Source organism: Emys orbicularis, chromosome 4, assembly GCF_028017835.1.
Source record: "Emys orbicularis isolate rEmyOrb1 chromosome 4, rEmyOrb1.hap1, whole genome shotgun sequence".
Taxonomy (NCBI): domain Eukaryota; kingdom Metazoa; phylum Chordata; order Testudines; family Emydidae; genus Emys; species Emys orbicularis.
Window position 1 is genome coordinate 32,561,511 of NC_088686.1, and position 16,645 is coordinate 32,578,155.

The 16,645-nt window shown below is 43.2% G+C and overlaps 1 protein-coding gene across 1 annotated transcript in view; it reads left to right on the forward strand.

Annotated features, from left to right (window-relative positions):
• Positions 1-16,645, forward strand: part of RPS6KA5 (ribosomal protein S6 kinase A5) — a 167,990-nt gene that overhangs the window by 71,131 nt on the left and 80,214 nt on the right. The window contains exons 6-8 of the mRNA XM_065404223.1: positions 1,263-1,370; positions 2,578-2,661; positions 12,100-12,203. Coding sequence (XP_065260295.1) covers positions 1,263-1,370; positions 2,578-2,661; positions 12,100-12,203 — 296 coding nt within the window. The remainder of the gene's footprint in view (positions 1-1,262; positions 1,371-2,577; positions 2,662-12,099; positions 12,204-16,645) is intronic.

Here is a 16,645-nt window from a genome sequence, read left to right on the forward strand (position 1 = left end):
CAAGATGGCCCTCAGGGAGGATGGTGGCTACTAACTCTCAGAGCCACCATTCTTCCTGATGGCAGCTTGACATCATGCTGGTTGGGGACAGTGGGAAGCAATGGCCATTTTGAAACAAGGGATCTTTGCTAATAGTAACTTGTAGCTTCACACCCATTGAGAACAGTAAGAGATGGCAGAATTCATGGAATTCTCTGAAAGAACATTAATTTTCAGCCTCTGCTGAAGAAAAAATAAATAGCACTATTAATCCTAAACACTTATTTTCAAAATCTCTTCTTTGGACTGGATCACTCAACTTCTGTGAACTTGTCACAAGGGGGAAATGCTGGGGTGCTGTGCAAGGGAATTTGTGGCACAGGATAGACAAAGGAAACTGGTGTGTGTAAGTAAAAGCAGGGGAATGTGGAGGTTAGGAGATGGTGGGGCATGGGAGCTGGCCAATACACTCTGGATGCTTTGTGTTTCTCCTCAGTGGATGAAGCACCCAGAGCATATTGGTCAATCTAAAAGCCAAAATCATTAGATTGCATGGTAATGTTTTCTCTACCTTTCTTGTTTAGTGACCATGTACAAAAATTTTAATTGAAAAAATAAAAAAGGAAATTCCCAGGCTAAAAACTTGAACTGAAGCGAAGAGTGCATGGCAGTAATTTTAAGTAATTTAAGTAATTTTGTTTTAAAACAAAAAGAATGCTGTAATGATCCCCAAAAGAACTATTACAAACCAAGGAAATTCAGAGTTAAGCTTTAAATTGAAAAGAAATCTAGAGGTGTTAAGCTGTGGTAATGCACAGTTAAGCATCCAAATAATCATTACTCTGCCCTGTAATGATACCATGAACAAAAATAAAAATCAAATCTCTCTTAAAAATCAGTTTATTATGATCTGGGACTGCAACCCCTATTATGGATTTATCATATTTGTATGTTATAATGTCACTACAGGGTGGAGTTTAGGTTTGGGTTCCATAACTGTATTTCTATACCTTAGCATATTTGGATTCCTTTTAAATTTGACCATAACTCTGAATTTTACTGGGTTTGTGGTGATTATTTTTGGGATAATTAAAACACGTTTGTAACATATTTTACCCTTAAATTACTGATAAATTTAGTGAAGGTTGAGAGAATTTAACATAGTTTTGTGTCTGGGATTTTTAATCACTTTTTTGCTAGATCCAAATTTAGAAACATTCTTCAACATATCTGTTGGTATTTCCAAATCAATGTTATATTACTGTTTTTATGTTTATTTGCAGTTGGGGATTATATATCGAGATATAAAACTTGAAAATATTCTACTTGATTCTAATGGCCACGTTGTGCTGACAGACTTTGGTCTGAGTAAGGAGTTTCTTACAGATGAAGTGAGTATTTGAATATTCAGTGATTGTGGACACAATCCAGAAAGAATTTGGTTAGAAGAAAATAATTGTTTTCTATTCTATTGCTTTATTAAGGGGAACAGCTGAAACAATCTTAAACAAATAACATTCCCAAAAATTAGGCTTATATTTAACTATATTAAAACAGAAATTTATCAGATGCGAGCCAGAGTATAAATTTTCTAATAAAATATAGTTTAATAATTTGGCATTATACTGGTTAATTTACATCTCATGGAAGCACTGAACAAGACTTTTTTTTTAAATTTATTTCAGAAGTTTCCTTTTTCTAGTGTAGTACGTTCTTGATTTCCTTGTATAGCACCTGTCTTGAACTACAAATCTGAATCTACAAATGTAAACCTGACTTGTGAAATATCTGCTTATTTGAACACACTTCTTTGAAGGACCTATCGTGATTTTTCCAAAAAATGCTAGAACCTTGAAGGATAAGGGGTGAACAGTGTTGCTTGGCCTAATTACATGTGCTTTCATAATTATCAAGGCACAGCATTACCTTATGTTGCCCACAAAAGTAAATGGCTATCAACAAAGAATGGTACAATGACCTGTGAAAACAGCTCAGATTGAACACAACCAAAACAAATACGTTGTGTGTAGAATAAAATGAAAACAATTTGCTCCCAAGAAGAGAGAGGGGTTGTTTTTTACACACTGTATATTATGAAAAGAGATTTTTTTTAATAGAGGTCAGTATAGCTTCATGAATATGGGAGCCAGAGGGTGTGATATAACATCAAGTTTAGCCAAATTGCAAAGACCTTTATAAAAATGTATCGTTGTATTTTACCTACACATTTTATCATGTTATTTAGAGCATTAGTAATGCACCTGGCAGAGATCATATAAATCGTATATTGGATGATGTCCTGTAGCAGCTAATTGGTTACACTCTATTTTAAGTCTAGATGATATTTTTGTTTTAAATACCAAAGATTGTTTCATGTGCTTATGTTAAATCTGCCCCACAAATTCATAATATTGTAGTTCTTGCCTAGGAGGTAGTGAATAGTCTCAAGGGTTCTGTGTTAATTCTCTGTATGATGGAAGGTGATTTGTCTATGCAGTTCTGAATTGTTTGAATGATAGCTGTGGGTCACCAGCTGTTAGTTATATATAGCCCTTATTCATTGTAATCATTTGATATCAATATGTGTGTCTTTTTTAGAATGAGAGAGCATATTCCTTTTGCGGAACTATAGAATACATGGCTCCAGATATTGTCAGAGGAGGAGACACCGGACATGACAAGGTGTGTTTCATCCCAGCTTTCTTTTGTCACTGCCTGTTTACATTTCTGATTAAAATGAATCCTACTCTGTAGTTTTTTATGTGATTATTTGCCTGCCCTCCAAAACTTCCTAACCCCATTTCACAACTCAAGCTTTCCCAACTAAGGTCCAGAAAAAAGTGAGAATCAGACGTGTTGAAAGTCTCTGGGTGAAGATAAAAAGAGGAAAAGGTGGGGAGGCGGTAGGATATCTACTGTAGACCACCAAATGAGGATGAGACATTTCTAGAACAAATAACAGAAGCAGCCAAAACACGAACCATGGTAGTAATGGGGGACTTTAACTTCCCAGATACTTGTTGGAAAAATAATTCAGGAAAACACAGACTGTCAACAAGTTCTTGGAATGTATTTGGGACAACCTTTTATTTCAGAAGGTGGAGGAGGTAACAAGAGGAGAAGTTATTTTAGATTTGATTCTGATTAACAGAGAGGAAGTGGTTGTGAATCCGAAAGCAAAAGGCAACTTCAGTGAAGATCACAAAATGATAGAATTTATAATTCTAAGGAAAAGGAATGAGAGCAGCAGAATAAGGACAATGGACTTCACAAAAGCAGATTTCGACAAACTTAAAGAACTGTTATGTATGGTACCTTTTGAAAAGATTGTGTAAGGCAAATGGAAGTAGTACAGGAGAGCTGGCAGTTTCTCTGAGACAATATTAAAAATAAAACAGCAAACTAAATCCTGAGGCAGAAGAAAAAAGGGAAGACTAATAAGAGGCCAATATGATTGTTTCAGGAGTTCTTTAATAATGTGAAAATCAAAAAGGAATTGTACAAAATGGAAACAAGGACAAAATTGCTAAGGATGAGTGTGAAAGAATAGCACAAACAAGCAGGAACAAAATCAGAAAGACTAAGTCCTGGTCTATACTGGGGGGGGGGGGAGGGGGAGGGAATCGATCTAAGTTACGCAACTTCAGCTATGTGCATAGCGTAGCTGAAGTCGACGTACTTAGATCTACTCACCGTAGTGTCTTCACTGCAGTAAGTCGACGGCTGACGCTCTCCCATTGACTCTGCCTGCGCCGCTCGCCCTGGTGGAGTACCGGAGTCAACAGGAGAGCGCTCGGCGGTCGATTTATTGTGTCTAGACTAGACACGATAAATCGACACTCCCCCCCCCCGGATCGATCGCTGCCTGTCGATCCAGCGGATAACGTAGACAAGCCCTAAGGCGCAAAATGAGGTACACCTAATGAAAGACAAAAGGCAGTAAGAAGAGGTTCTGTAAATACATTGGGGCAAGAGAAAGATAAAGGAAAGTGTAGGTCCATTACTTACTAGGGAAGAAAAGCTTATAACAGATGACACAAAGAAGACACAAGTGTTTAATGCCTATTTTGCTTCAGTCTTCACTAAAACAATTCACTAGATGCATCACCCGATATTAACAACAAGGAACACAGGACAGAATAGGGAATTAACAGGTTCAAGAATATTGAGGTAAGTTAAATATTGTATTCAAGTTGACAGGGCCTGATGAAATTCATCCTAGAGTACTTAAGGAGCTAGCCAAAGCAATCATTTTCAAGAACTCATGGAGGACGGGGAAAGTCCCAAAGGATTAGAGAAGGGGGAACGTGATACCTATCTTCAAAAAGGGGAACAAAGAGGACCCGGGAAATTAGAGACTTATCAGCCTAACTTGCATACCTGGAAAGATACTGGAACAAATTATAAAATAAACAATTTCTAAGCACCTAGCAGATAATAGTATGATAAAAAATAGGCAACATGGATTTTGCAAGAATAAATCATTCCAAACCAATTTCCTTCTTTGACAGGGTAACTGTCCTAGTGGATAGCGGGGAAGCAGTAGACTTTAATAAGGTTTTTGACACAGTCCCACGTGACATTCTCATAAGCAAACTAGGAAAATGTAGTCTAGATGAAATTACTATAAGGTGGATGCAGGACTGATTTGAAAAAGTGTACTCAGAGTAGTTCTCAATGGTGATTCTTCGAATGAAAGTCCCTATTTGTATTCCACAGGTGGGTTTGCATTGGCTCCATGTGCCCAAGTCCAGAAATTCTTCAAAGGAGTGTCCGTTGACCTGCACATGTGTGGTAGACCCTCATGCTTCAGACCCAGGGTGTAAAATGCAGTGTGGGTCAACGCCTCTCTAGTTACTTCTTACCACCATATGGCCTGAGTCGGAATAGTGCCCTCCTTCACTCTGTGTATAAACTATAACACACAATATTTGTAAATAGTTTTTCTGTATTTGTTTAAGAAGTTTGTTGTTCTAGTATAGTATAGAGTCATTTCCCAACCCACTCTCTGGTCTAGGACTATGCCCAGAGTCCCGAGCTTCAAGAATTGTGTCTTCTGCAGTCACTCCTTCTGCATCAGTGATAAGTATCCATGGTGCTTCTACTGTATGGGTGAAGCACATACCTCTGCACACAGCAGTATCTGTAGATCCTTTTCCACCTAGAACTCAAGAGGCCCAGGAGCTCCAACTTAGCCTCCTGTATCAGGAACTTTGTATGAGGTCCTGCTCTGATCTGGGCCTGAGACACCCCCCTGTACACTGGCCTCCACCAACCAGCAGTGCCTCTCCAAAATATGCCTTAGAGTGGAGTCATTAACCCCAAAGCCAAAGGACTCTTTCTCCAGGCCTCCTCTTGAGAGTAGAGAGCACTCTCAAGGTGCAAGGACAGAGGACGGTCCATAAGAAATGCATTCTGTTCCTGAGCTGGTCCAGTTCGGGTGAGACACTGTGTTTGGAACCATGGAACTGGCTCCACTAAGACCCCTAGGTTGGAGGGCAAGGCATGCAAAAAGAAGGATCAGTCAGTTCCGACTGAGACTGTGGTACCAAAACGGAAGGACAGAGGCTCACCAGTTCCTTATACATGTGTGGGTCTGGACTCATTGTTGGTATCACCTTGTTCATCTAAAGACTGTTCAGATGCAACAGATGAGTCAGGTCCTTCAGGCATATCTGCTGAAACTCCCTGGGCCATACAGACTTATGTAACACCAGAGGATATTTTCCTCCCCTACCCACAGTCTCCACTGCTTTCTGGCCCTGATCTTGTGAGGGATGTCCTCGTTCTGGAGGAAGAATCTTTACTAATGTCTCAGAATTCAGCAGTTCCATCTCCAACCATCGGGCAGGAGTGTTCCAGTACCAATGACATTGCTGCTACCAACAGAACAGTCCTCAGAATTGGAAGAGGAGATAGCTGCATCAGTATTTCCACAGAAGGACAGGAGACCCGACAGACAGTTGAGAGGCTATACTTACCATCCCTCCGGTATGACCCCCTTTGCCCCCAGCACCACTGGTACCAATTCCTCTGGGAGCCATTGCGACTGATGGATCCCTCCTTCTGGCCTTATTGGGGACCACAGGATTCCTATGGCAGGAGTCTGAACCCCTCTCATGAGTTGTACCACTTCTCGCCAGCCGGTTCCATTGGTGTATGAGGTGGAGAAGCCAGAACCAGTTCTGCCGTTTTGATAGGAGCTTTGTGATAGAACACTGAGCAACAACAGTTGAGCCAGCATTCTGGTCACTGCAGTTTCAGTTAAACACTGCAGAAGAGACCTTATTAAGAACTGTGTCTGACTGATGGGTGGAGAAGAACTGGAAGGCTAATTAAGCTGTTAGGCGGAGGATACAAAAAGGCACAGGACAGAAGTGAGGGGGAGGAGCAGACAGGAGCTGAGGGCTCCCTAAAACTGTAGGAGTTAAGACTGTATAGTGTACAAGGGTGGTGGGAACCAACATTATAAATAAGTTGCACTGCTGTTTTACTAGCATAAAGGTCTCTGTGCTGTTTTTGGACTTGAGCAGAGGCCCTGCCACAGGCTGCTGCTTCATCATCTCCGGACAATGCTGTCACTTAGTCATTGCCTTCTCCACCAGATGACAGTCAGTACTAGGAGCTGTTACGTAGGGTTGCAAACGATCTACAGATCCCAGTAAATTAGTTCAGGATCCTCAATACTGGTGCCTAGCCTTTTTGCAACCAAAGGGACTGAGTAAGGTGGCCTTTCCAATTAATGAGGCTATACTAGAGCCAGCCAGAGTGGTATGGCACACACCAGCATCTTGTGTCCCTACACCAAAAAAGGTTGAGATGTGATTTTGTTTCTGCCAAAGAAACTGACTTTTTGTTTTCTCATCCTGCCCTCAACTCATTGATGGTACAGGCAGTCCTGGAAAGAGTTGAGTCACACTACCAGAAATCCATCCTGGCAGCAGAGACTGGACTTTCTGGGAACAAAGATCTGCAATTTCATATGGCTAACTACCAAGCATTGTTAGTGAAATACGATTTTAACAGCTATGCCAGGCTTGCAGACTTTAAAGATAAACTTCCCATAGAGGACAGAACCCAGTTCCAGTCCCTTCTAGGCAGTGGCGTAGCCAGCTTCTAAGAGGAGCGGGAGCAAACATAAAAAAGGCGCCCCCCTTGGTTCCTCCTCCGGTTGCTCCGCGCCCCCCCCATTGCTCCTCCTCCGGCCGCACCGCCCCTCCCCCCCATGGCTCCTCCGGCCCTGCTGTGCCACCCCCGTGACCCCCCCCCTCGCTCCTCCGGCCGCGGCTGCCGGCCACCATGCTACGCGCCCCTCCGCTCCTCCAGCCGTGCCCGCCGCCCCCCCCATAGCTGCCAGCCGCGCTGCGGGCCGCCAGCCTGCGCCCCCCCTCGCTCCTCTGGCCGCGGCTGCCAGCCGCCAGCCTGCGCCCCCCGTCGCGGCTGCCGGCCGCATGCTACGCCCCCCCGCTCCTCTGGTCGCGCCCCCCCCGCTCCTCCGGCCGCGCCCGCCGCCCCCCCATGGCTGCCGGCTACTGCCGGCTACTGCTTCTAGGGCTTGGTCCACACTGGGGCGGGGGATCGATCTAGGAAACGCAACTTCAGCTACGAGAATAGCGTAGCTGAAGTCGACGTTTCCTAGATCGAACTAAGTTTACTTACTGCGGGTCCACGCGGCGCAGGCAAGCTCCTCCGTCGACAGCGCTTCCTCCTCTTGGCGAGCAGGAGTTCCGCAGTCGACGGGGGAGCGCTTCTGGGATCGATTTATTGCGTCCAGATGAGACGCGATAAATCGATCCCAGAAGATCGATCTCTACCCGCCGAATCAGGCGGGTAGTGTGGACCTAGCCTAGGTGAAGTGAAGTTAGTAGCAAGGTGGCCCTCCAGGCTGCAGTAGCTACCGCAGACATAATGTCCAGGACTTTGGCCACAGAACTTGCTATGCTGAAGGACTTGTGGCTACAGTTGTAAGGATTTCCTAGGGAGGTCCAAAACACCATGCAGGACCTTCCCTTCAGTGAGTCCAACTTTTTTAATGAAGAGACGTATGAATCCCTGTACTCACTAAAGGACTCGAGATCTACTCTGAGGTCCCTGGTTATTTACACTTCAGTCCCCAGGAGGAACCACCATAGACAGTCCTTTAGAGCAAAACAACCTTCTCCGCATGCTCTCTATTACCAGTGTCTACCTGAGCCTGTACATAAATGCCAGAGGACTCAGAGGTTCAATTTCTCACCTCCCTCTACTGCCACAGCCTCCACTCACTCTCAACCGCAGGCCAAGGGCCACTTTTGACATACAGGTCGAGACCTGCATGCCACATAGATGCCACCCACTTCTCTTGTCACCTTTGGCAGTTGTCTCAATTCTGTTTGCCTACAGCTGGAACAAGATCACCACGGACAGTTGGGTCCTGGAGATTCTCCATCAGGGCTATTCCATCAATTTTCTCTCCTTCCCTCATCACAATCCTCCTTCCCAATCCCCCTTCAGGGACCACTCTCACTTCTGCTGTTGTGAACTCCCAGGGTGTACGTAGCTTTATTGTGATGTGGTTTCTGATACACCAGTTCCAAAGTCTGACTGCTTTATAAAGAGAATATTGTGGGGGGCAATAGAGCGCATCCCGCCTCAGTACCAAGGGAGGGTTTTTTTCTCTCCATATTTCCTAATCCCCCAAAAAGATGGAGGGTGGAGACCCATCCTGGACTTTCGGCAGCTTTATCAACATCTTTATCCAAAAGCTGAAATTTAGGATGATTATGCTGGCATCTATAATTCCTTCCCTTCAGAAAGGAATGTAGTTTGTGGCTCTCGACATGGATGATACATATTTCCACATGGACATTTACCCATCCCACAAGAAGTCCTTGCGTTTCATGGTATGACAGGCACATTGCCAGTTTTGGGTACTCCCCTTTGGACTCACTACAGCACCCAGGGTATTCATGAAAGTTTTCTCTGTGGTACCAGCCCAGATGAGATGCTAGGTCTATACTGTGTTTCCATACCTGGACGACTGGCTCCTGGTAGCCCAGTCTCATCAGGAAATCATGTCAGCAATAGGATCTCTTCCACAGCTTCTTGCTACCTTAGGCGTTTGTATAAACGAAGAAAATTCCATTTTGTCATCCATAAGGACAACACACTTTATAGGAGCATGGTTGGATGCAGTCTCTGCGAGAGCATTTCTTTCTGAAGACAGATTTCATGTGATGAGCAACCTGATTTCCTGATCACCCGTAAACCGCGAACTACGGTACACCCATCTCTCTTGCTGTTGCATCACATGCCCTACATGACTCTGTTCACCAGACTCCACATACGCTGTCTGCAAGCCTGGTTCCACTCAACTTACTGACCAAACAGGGACCATATTGACTCCACGGTGACTGTTCCCACCAGAGTTCTTAACTCCTCACTTGATGGTCAAACTCAAGTCATGGTGTGGATTTCTTTCAACCCTCCCGTACTAAGAGCCACCATTTTTGACAGACGCCTCCCTTATAGGGTGAGGTCCTCACGTGGACTACCACACTGCTCAGGGTACCTGGACCTCACAAGAGGCCAGGCTGCATATAAAATTATTGGAACTGAGGGCCGTTCACCTTGCATGCAAGGCCTTCTTTCCCCTCATAAGCTCACTCCTTGTACAGATAATGTTGGGCAATATCCTCACGGTGGTGTATATAACCAAAGAGGGAGGAGCGAGATCTCATCCCCTCTGCCTGGAAGCAGTCAGACTTTGGAACTGGTGTATCAGAAGCCACATCATGGTACAAGCTGTGTACATCCTGGGATTTCACAACTCCCTGGCAGGCAAACTAAGGAGAAGTTTCTCTGCAGACCATGAATGGGAGAGCCACAGCAGTCCTAACCAAGATATTTACACAGTTATGGGACCTCTTTGTGTCCCAGACAAACAGAAAACTTCCCCTTTTGTATTGTTCTGGGGGGCCATATGTCACGATTCCAAGGGTGATGCTTTCCTGGACAGACGGCCTCAGATACGCCTTTCCTCCTATCCACCTGCTACCGCAAGTTGGAGGGAAGATCCATCACCACAGAGCCACCATCCTCTTCCAACACCCTGCTGATCCAGACAGTTCTGATTCACAGAACTTCCACTGATGTCCATCTTTCCACCTATCGGGATCCGCCTATTTCCAGATCTCCTAACCCAGGATTGGGGGTGGGAAATCAAGTACCCAAACCCGGGCTCACAATATCTCACAACTATTTTCTATGTGATCCTTATTAGAATGTACATATCAAGTTACTACCCAGAATGTGTCAATGATGTGAACACAGATTTTAGAGTGCTAAGCTAAAATGTATATTGAAACTTTAATTTTAGGAAAACACTTACTAGTTTTTGCAAGCCATTATTCTAGCTTATTTTATAGAAATGAGATGTGCTCTAAAATTTTGTTACTATTAACTATTTTTGAAAATCAAGTCACACTATTGCAAGCATATCTTTTTCTGTTTTGAAGAAAGCCCCCTCTACATAGAAAGATGTTTGCTTATATCAAGAGACATGAACCACCAGGACAGTCAGCTTCCACCTTTCCCCATTATGATCACTGGACTCTCCATGAATATCAGGAAGCCTAATCTCTTCAATTTAACTTGGAAGGATGCTGGAAATTGAATCACAGCTGTAACACCATCTTTCCCTTTCCTGGCCCTTATGACCTGTCCTATTCCCTCTTCTAGGATTTTATACAACCACTGCTGTTGATCAGCTACCCTCACCAAATAGTCCTGTAGGTATACTTGGGCCTCTCACAGTCTCTTCTGATTTTCCAGTATCTGTCCCTTTGTGGCATGGACCTGCTTCTGGTGCTTATCAGGTCCCCTCGGGGAGCAGCAACTCTGGCATCCACCCTGGTAGGGGATAACTTCTCTCAGCAAAATAAAAAGCCTGTACTGTTGACATCTCCATTTTCACTTTCTCATAGGGGTCCTTTCTCGGCTATGGCCCCTCACCTTCCCCTTTGTCGAGATTTGACTGCCTTACAGTTTCTCTCTAACCCCCCATCTCAGGGTATTCGTCATGCACAGTCTATCACTGACGCCTTATACCAGAGGTATCATCATGCCCACATTCTCCAACATGCTGTCACAGTGTCCTATACTCATTTCTTGGTGATGCCCCCTTCTGGAGATTCTGGGGATAGCTCTGCCTTGTTCAGTGCTCCCTTTTTTCTCTTCCACCATTGCAGTTCTCCTCCATCTCAGAGTCGCAGTACAGCTGCTTTGTGACTCAGCCGTCCAGCCAGGTCACACCATGGTAAGTCCCTCTGCAGCAGCAACATCAGATAGTCCTCATGCCCACTGCCCTGACTGTCACTCCCACAGTGACTCAGGCAGTCTTCCCATTCACTGCCCTAGCAATACCATTCTGCAGTGGATAGCCGGGGCACCCAGACCCACCCCCAACTCTGGCTGTTTCAATGTGGGGCATACAACCCATCACAATGACCTGCGAGGAAAGATTGAAAAAAAAAATGGGTTTGTTTAGTTTGGAGAAGAAAAGACTGAGGGGGGACACAATAGTCTTTATGTAAAAGGATTTTTATAAAGAGGAGGGTGATAAATTGTTCTCCATAGCCACTAAGGACAGGACAAGAAGCAATGGGTTTACATTACAGCAAGGGAGATTTAGGTTAGACATTAGGAAAAACTTACTAACTGTAAGAGTAGTTAAGCACTGGAACAAATTACTTAGGAAGGTTGTTAAATCTTCATCATTAGAGGTTATTAAGAACAGGTGAGACAAAGACCTGTCGGGATGGTCGAGAGAACATTCAGTCCTGCCTCAGTGTAGGGGATTGGAGCAGATGACCTATGATTTAGTATTTTCTCATAAAGCCAAATGGGGAAATGCATATGCGCGCGCGCACACACACACACACACACGCACACACTCTCTCTTAAACATTTTCTACGCTATCTCAATTTAATTACTCTAATATCTTAATTCTGTAATTTCACCATACCCTGCCTTTGTGTGTTAAACTGCAACATAGTTCTCTCTTGTTAGCTATTTCCTAGGATTTTGTTTTATTTTTATATGCTTTTTGAAGTACCATATATATAATTTTTATTTTATAGGCTGTTGATTGGTGGAGTCTTGGTGTTCTTATGTATGAGTTATTAACTGGAGCATCACCTTTTACAGTTGATGGAGAGAAAAATTCCCAAGCTGAGATTTCTAGGTAAGTTATGAAACAATAAAGGGTGTGTGTTTTCTCATAGAAAATTATTACAGTGCCACCCTGTAAATTATTTTGATGACTTTTATCCTGATTTAGAAAAAAATGCAACTTATTCTGTTTCAGTTCAATTAAATTTCAGATGTTAGATTAAACACCTACCAAATCTTTATAATCAGAAATTCATCATTTCTCAATGAGCCGTCTGGAAGCAGACTGGTTTCATTAACTTCTGCAGGTAGACCATCAACAAGAGTCTGCCTAGTATTTATAATATTTAATTGTAATAGCACCCGCAGCATGGTAGATGGTTTCCAAGCACAGATGAAGATATATTCACTGCACCTAAATGCTTACAACCTTGCTCCAAACAGAAAAAGGCAATGGATGGTCTGTGGCAAGGGTGTAATCTCCACCTGTACAACCTCCACTCCACATTCAAAATACCATGGTAGAGATCTTTGAGCTAATTCAGAAGTCCTCATGTGCATAGACATTGAAGCTTTTGAGAACAATCAGTTGTAGCATTTTTAGTGCTGCTGCAGAGAGGAGCTCCAACAGCACAAATAGAAACTTTGTGTTCCAGCAAGATCATCTTTACACAAGTGCTAGTTTCATATTAAAGCTTTCCAAAGCACTCATACAAAATGAGGTATAGTTGTAGAATGGAAGACTATCTACATTTGAAACCATATGCAAACAGAACAGCTGCCTGTCATATCTTCTGTCATCTAATGATGAACTGTATACTTTGCAGGACAGCTTTGCCAACATATGAGCCCTTGAAGGTCATCCAACTGGATCATATATGCAGAATTGGGGGTCTCATTCTTGCCAGGTCTACACTACCGCGGTAGTTCGACAGCTGGCAATCGAAGTTCCGGGTTCGATTTATTGCGTCTGGTCTGGACGCGATAAATCGATCCCGGAAGCGCTCGCCGTCGACTGCGGTACTCCAGCTCGGCGAGAGGAGTACCGCGGAGTCGACGGGGAGCCTGCCTGCCGCATGTGGACCGCGTCTGAACCGCGGTAAGTTCGAACTAAGGTATGTCGACTTCAGCTACGTTATTCACGTAGCTGAAGTTGCGTACCTTAGTTCGAATTTGGGGGTTAGTGTAGACCAGGCCTCAGTTTACATCATGGGTGTTAGTTACTTTATTAACTAACAAACAACACAAATCAAAGAACATGCTCTCTTTCTGCCAACATGATGCACTTCTGAGAGGAGACAGTGAAAACAATGTGAACAAAACTGAACATCTCCATTCAGATTAAGAACATAAGAAAGGCCGTACTGGGTCAGACCAAAGGTCCATCTAGCCCAGTATCTGTCTACCGACAGTGGCCAATGCCAGGTGCCCCAGAGGGAGTGAACCTAACAGGCAATGATCAAGTGATCTCTCTCCTGCCATCCATCTCCATCCTCTGACGAACAGAGGCTAGGGACACCATTCTTACCCATCCTGGCTAATAGCCATTTATGGACTTAGCCACCATGAATTTATCCAGTCCCCTTTTAAACATTGTTATAGTCCTAGCCTTCACAACCTCCTCAGGTAAGGAGTTCCACAAGTTGACTGTGCGCTGCGTGAAGAAGAACTTCCTTTTATTTGTTTTAAACCTGCTGCCTATTAATTTCATTTGGTGACCCCTAGTTCTTGTATTATGGGAATAAGTAAATAACTTTTCCTTATCCACTTTCTCAACATCACTCATGATTTTATATACCTCTATCATGTCCCCCCTTAGTCTTCTCTTTTCCAAACTGAAGAGTCCTAGCCTCTTTAATCTTTCCTCATATGGGACCCTCTCTAAACCCTTAATCATTTTAGTTGCTCTTTTCTGAACCTTTTCTAGTGCTAGAATATCTTTTTTGAGGTGAGGAGACCACATCTGTACACAGTATTCGAAATGTGGGCGTACCATGGATTTATATAAGGGCAATAATATATTCTCAGTCTTATTCTCTATCCCCTTTTTAATGATTCCTAACATCCTGTTTGCTTTTTTGACCGCCTCTGCACACTGCGTGGACATCTTTAGAGAACTATCCACGATGACGCCAAGATCTTTTTCCTGACTCGTTGTAGCTAAATTAGCCCCCATCATGTTGTATGTATAGTTGGGGTTATTTTTTCCAATGTGCATTACTTTACATTTATCCACATTAAATTTCATTTGCCATTTTGATGCCCAATCACTTAGTTTTGTGAGATCTTTTTGAAGTTCTTCACAATCTGCTTTGGTCTTAACTATCTTGAGTAGTTTAGTATCATCTGCAAACTTTGCCACCTCACTGTTTACCCCTTTCTCCAGATCATTTATGAATAAATTGAATAGGATTGGTCCTAGGACTGACCCTTGGGGAACACCACTAGTTACCCCTCTCCATTCTGAGAATTTACCATTAATTCCTACCCTTTGTTCCCTGTCCTTTAACCAGTTCTCAATCCATGAAAGGACCTTCCCTTTTATCCCATGACAGCTTAATTTACGTAAGAGCCTTTGGTGAGGGACCTTGTCAAAGGCTTTCTGGAAATCTAAGTACACTATGTCCACCGGATCCCCCTTGTCCACATGTTTGTTGACCCCTTCAAAGAACTCTAATAAGACACGATTTCCCTTTACAGAAACCATGTTGACTATTGCTCAAGAGTTTGTTTTTCTATGTGTCTGACAATTTTGTTCTTTACTATTGTTTCAACTAATTTGCCCGGTACCGACGTTAGACTTACCGGTCTGTAATTGCCGGGATCACCCCTAGAGCCCTTTTTAAATATTGGCATTACATTAGCTAACTTCCAGTCATTGGGTACCGAAGCCGATTTAAAGGACAGGTTACAAACCTTAGTTAATAGTTCCGCAACTTCACATTTGAGTTCTTTCAGAACTCTTGGGTGAATGCCATCTGGTCCCGGTGACTTGTTAATGTTGAGTTTATCAATTAATTCCAAAACCTCCTCTAGTGATACTTCAATCTGTGACAGTTCCTCAGATTTGTCACCTACAAAAGCCAGCTCAGGTTTGGGAATCTCCCTAACATCCTCAGCCGTGAAGACTGAAGCAAAGAATCCATTTAGTTTCTCCGCAATGACTTTATCATCTTTAAGCACTCCTTTTGTATTTTCATCGTCAAGGGGCCCCACTGGTTGTTTAGCAGGCTTCCTGCTTCTGATGTACTTAAAAAACATTTTGTTATTACCTTTGGAGTTTTTGGCTAGCCGTTCTTCAAACTCCTCTTTGGCTTTTCTTATTACACTCTTGCACTTAAGTTGGCAGTGTTTGTGCTCCTTTCTATTTGCCTCACTAGGATTTGACTTCCACTTTTTAAAGGAAGTCTTTTTATCTCTCACTGCTTCTTTTACATGGTTGTTAAGCCACAGTGGCTCTTTTTTAGTTCTTTTACTGTTTTTCTTAATTTGGGGTATACATTGAAGTTGAGCCTCTATTATGGTGTCTTTAAAAAGGGCCCACGCAACTTGCAGGGATTTCACTTTAGTCACGGTACCTTTTAACTTTTGTCTAACTAACCCCCTCATTTTTGTATAGTTCCCCCTTTTGAAATTAAAGGCCACAGTGTTGGACTGTTGAGATGTTCTTCCCACCACAGGGATGTTGAATGCTATTGTATTATGGTCACTATTTCCAAGCGGTCCCGCTATAGTTACCTCTTGGACCAGCTCCTGCGCTCCACTCAGGATTAAATCTAGAGTCGCCTCTCCCCTTGTGGGTTCCCGTACCAGCTGCTCCATGAAGCAGTCATTTAAAGTATCGAGAAATTTTATCTCTGCATTTCGTCCTGAAGTGAAATGTTCCCAGTCAATATGGGGATAATTGAAATCCCCCACTATTATTGGGTTCTTAATTTTGATAGCCTCTCTAATTTCCCTTAGCATTTCATCATCACTATTACTGTCCTGGTCAGGTGGTCGATAATAGATCCCAGATTGTTTAATATACAGTCTTTTCGTGTCTTATAAACCCTTACTCGAGAGATTTAAGAGGCCAATCACCCTGAACTAAACCTTTGTTTGAGCACCCAGCATGTATCTGTATTGTTACATCGGGGTGGCACCTAGGTATCTAAATCTAAATCTCTGAGCAAGCTGTATAGGCAATTTGAAGAAAATATACCCGTTCCCAGATAAGATACCCAAAATGCATCCATACCCAAATGGATATTTCCCATTTCTGATTTTTTTCTTGACTTTGTGGGTCTTACATCCCACAAGTTAAAAGTCCTCATTAAACCTTGCTCAAAGAAAGAGAGTATCTGGTTCCCATTGATCTTGCTCCCAATGGACTACAGTCCTCACCCCCTGACACCAATGCTTTAATAATTGTTAGAGCATACATAAGTGAGACAAAGAAACAGACACAGGACCTTTGATGCTATAAATTCAGGAAATACATGTGTGTCTTTTCTGTTGATTCAAGTTGTCTTC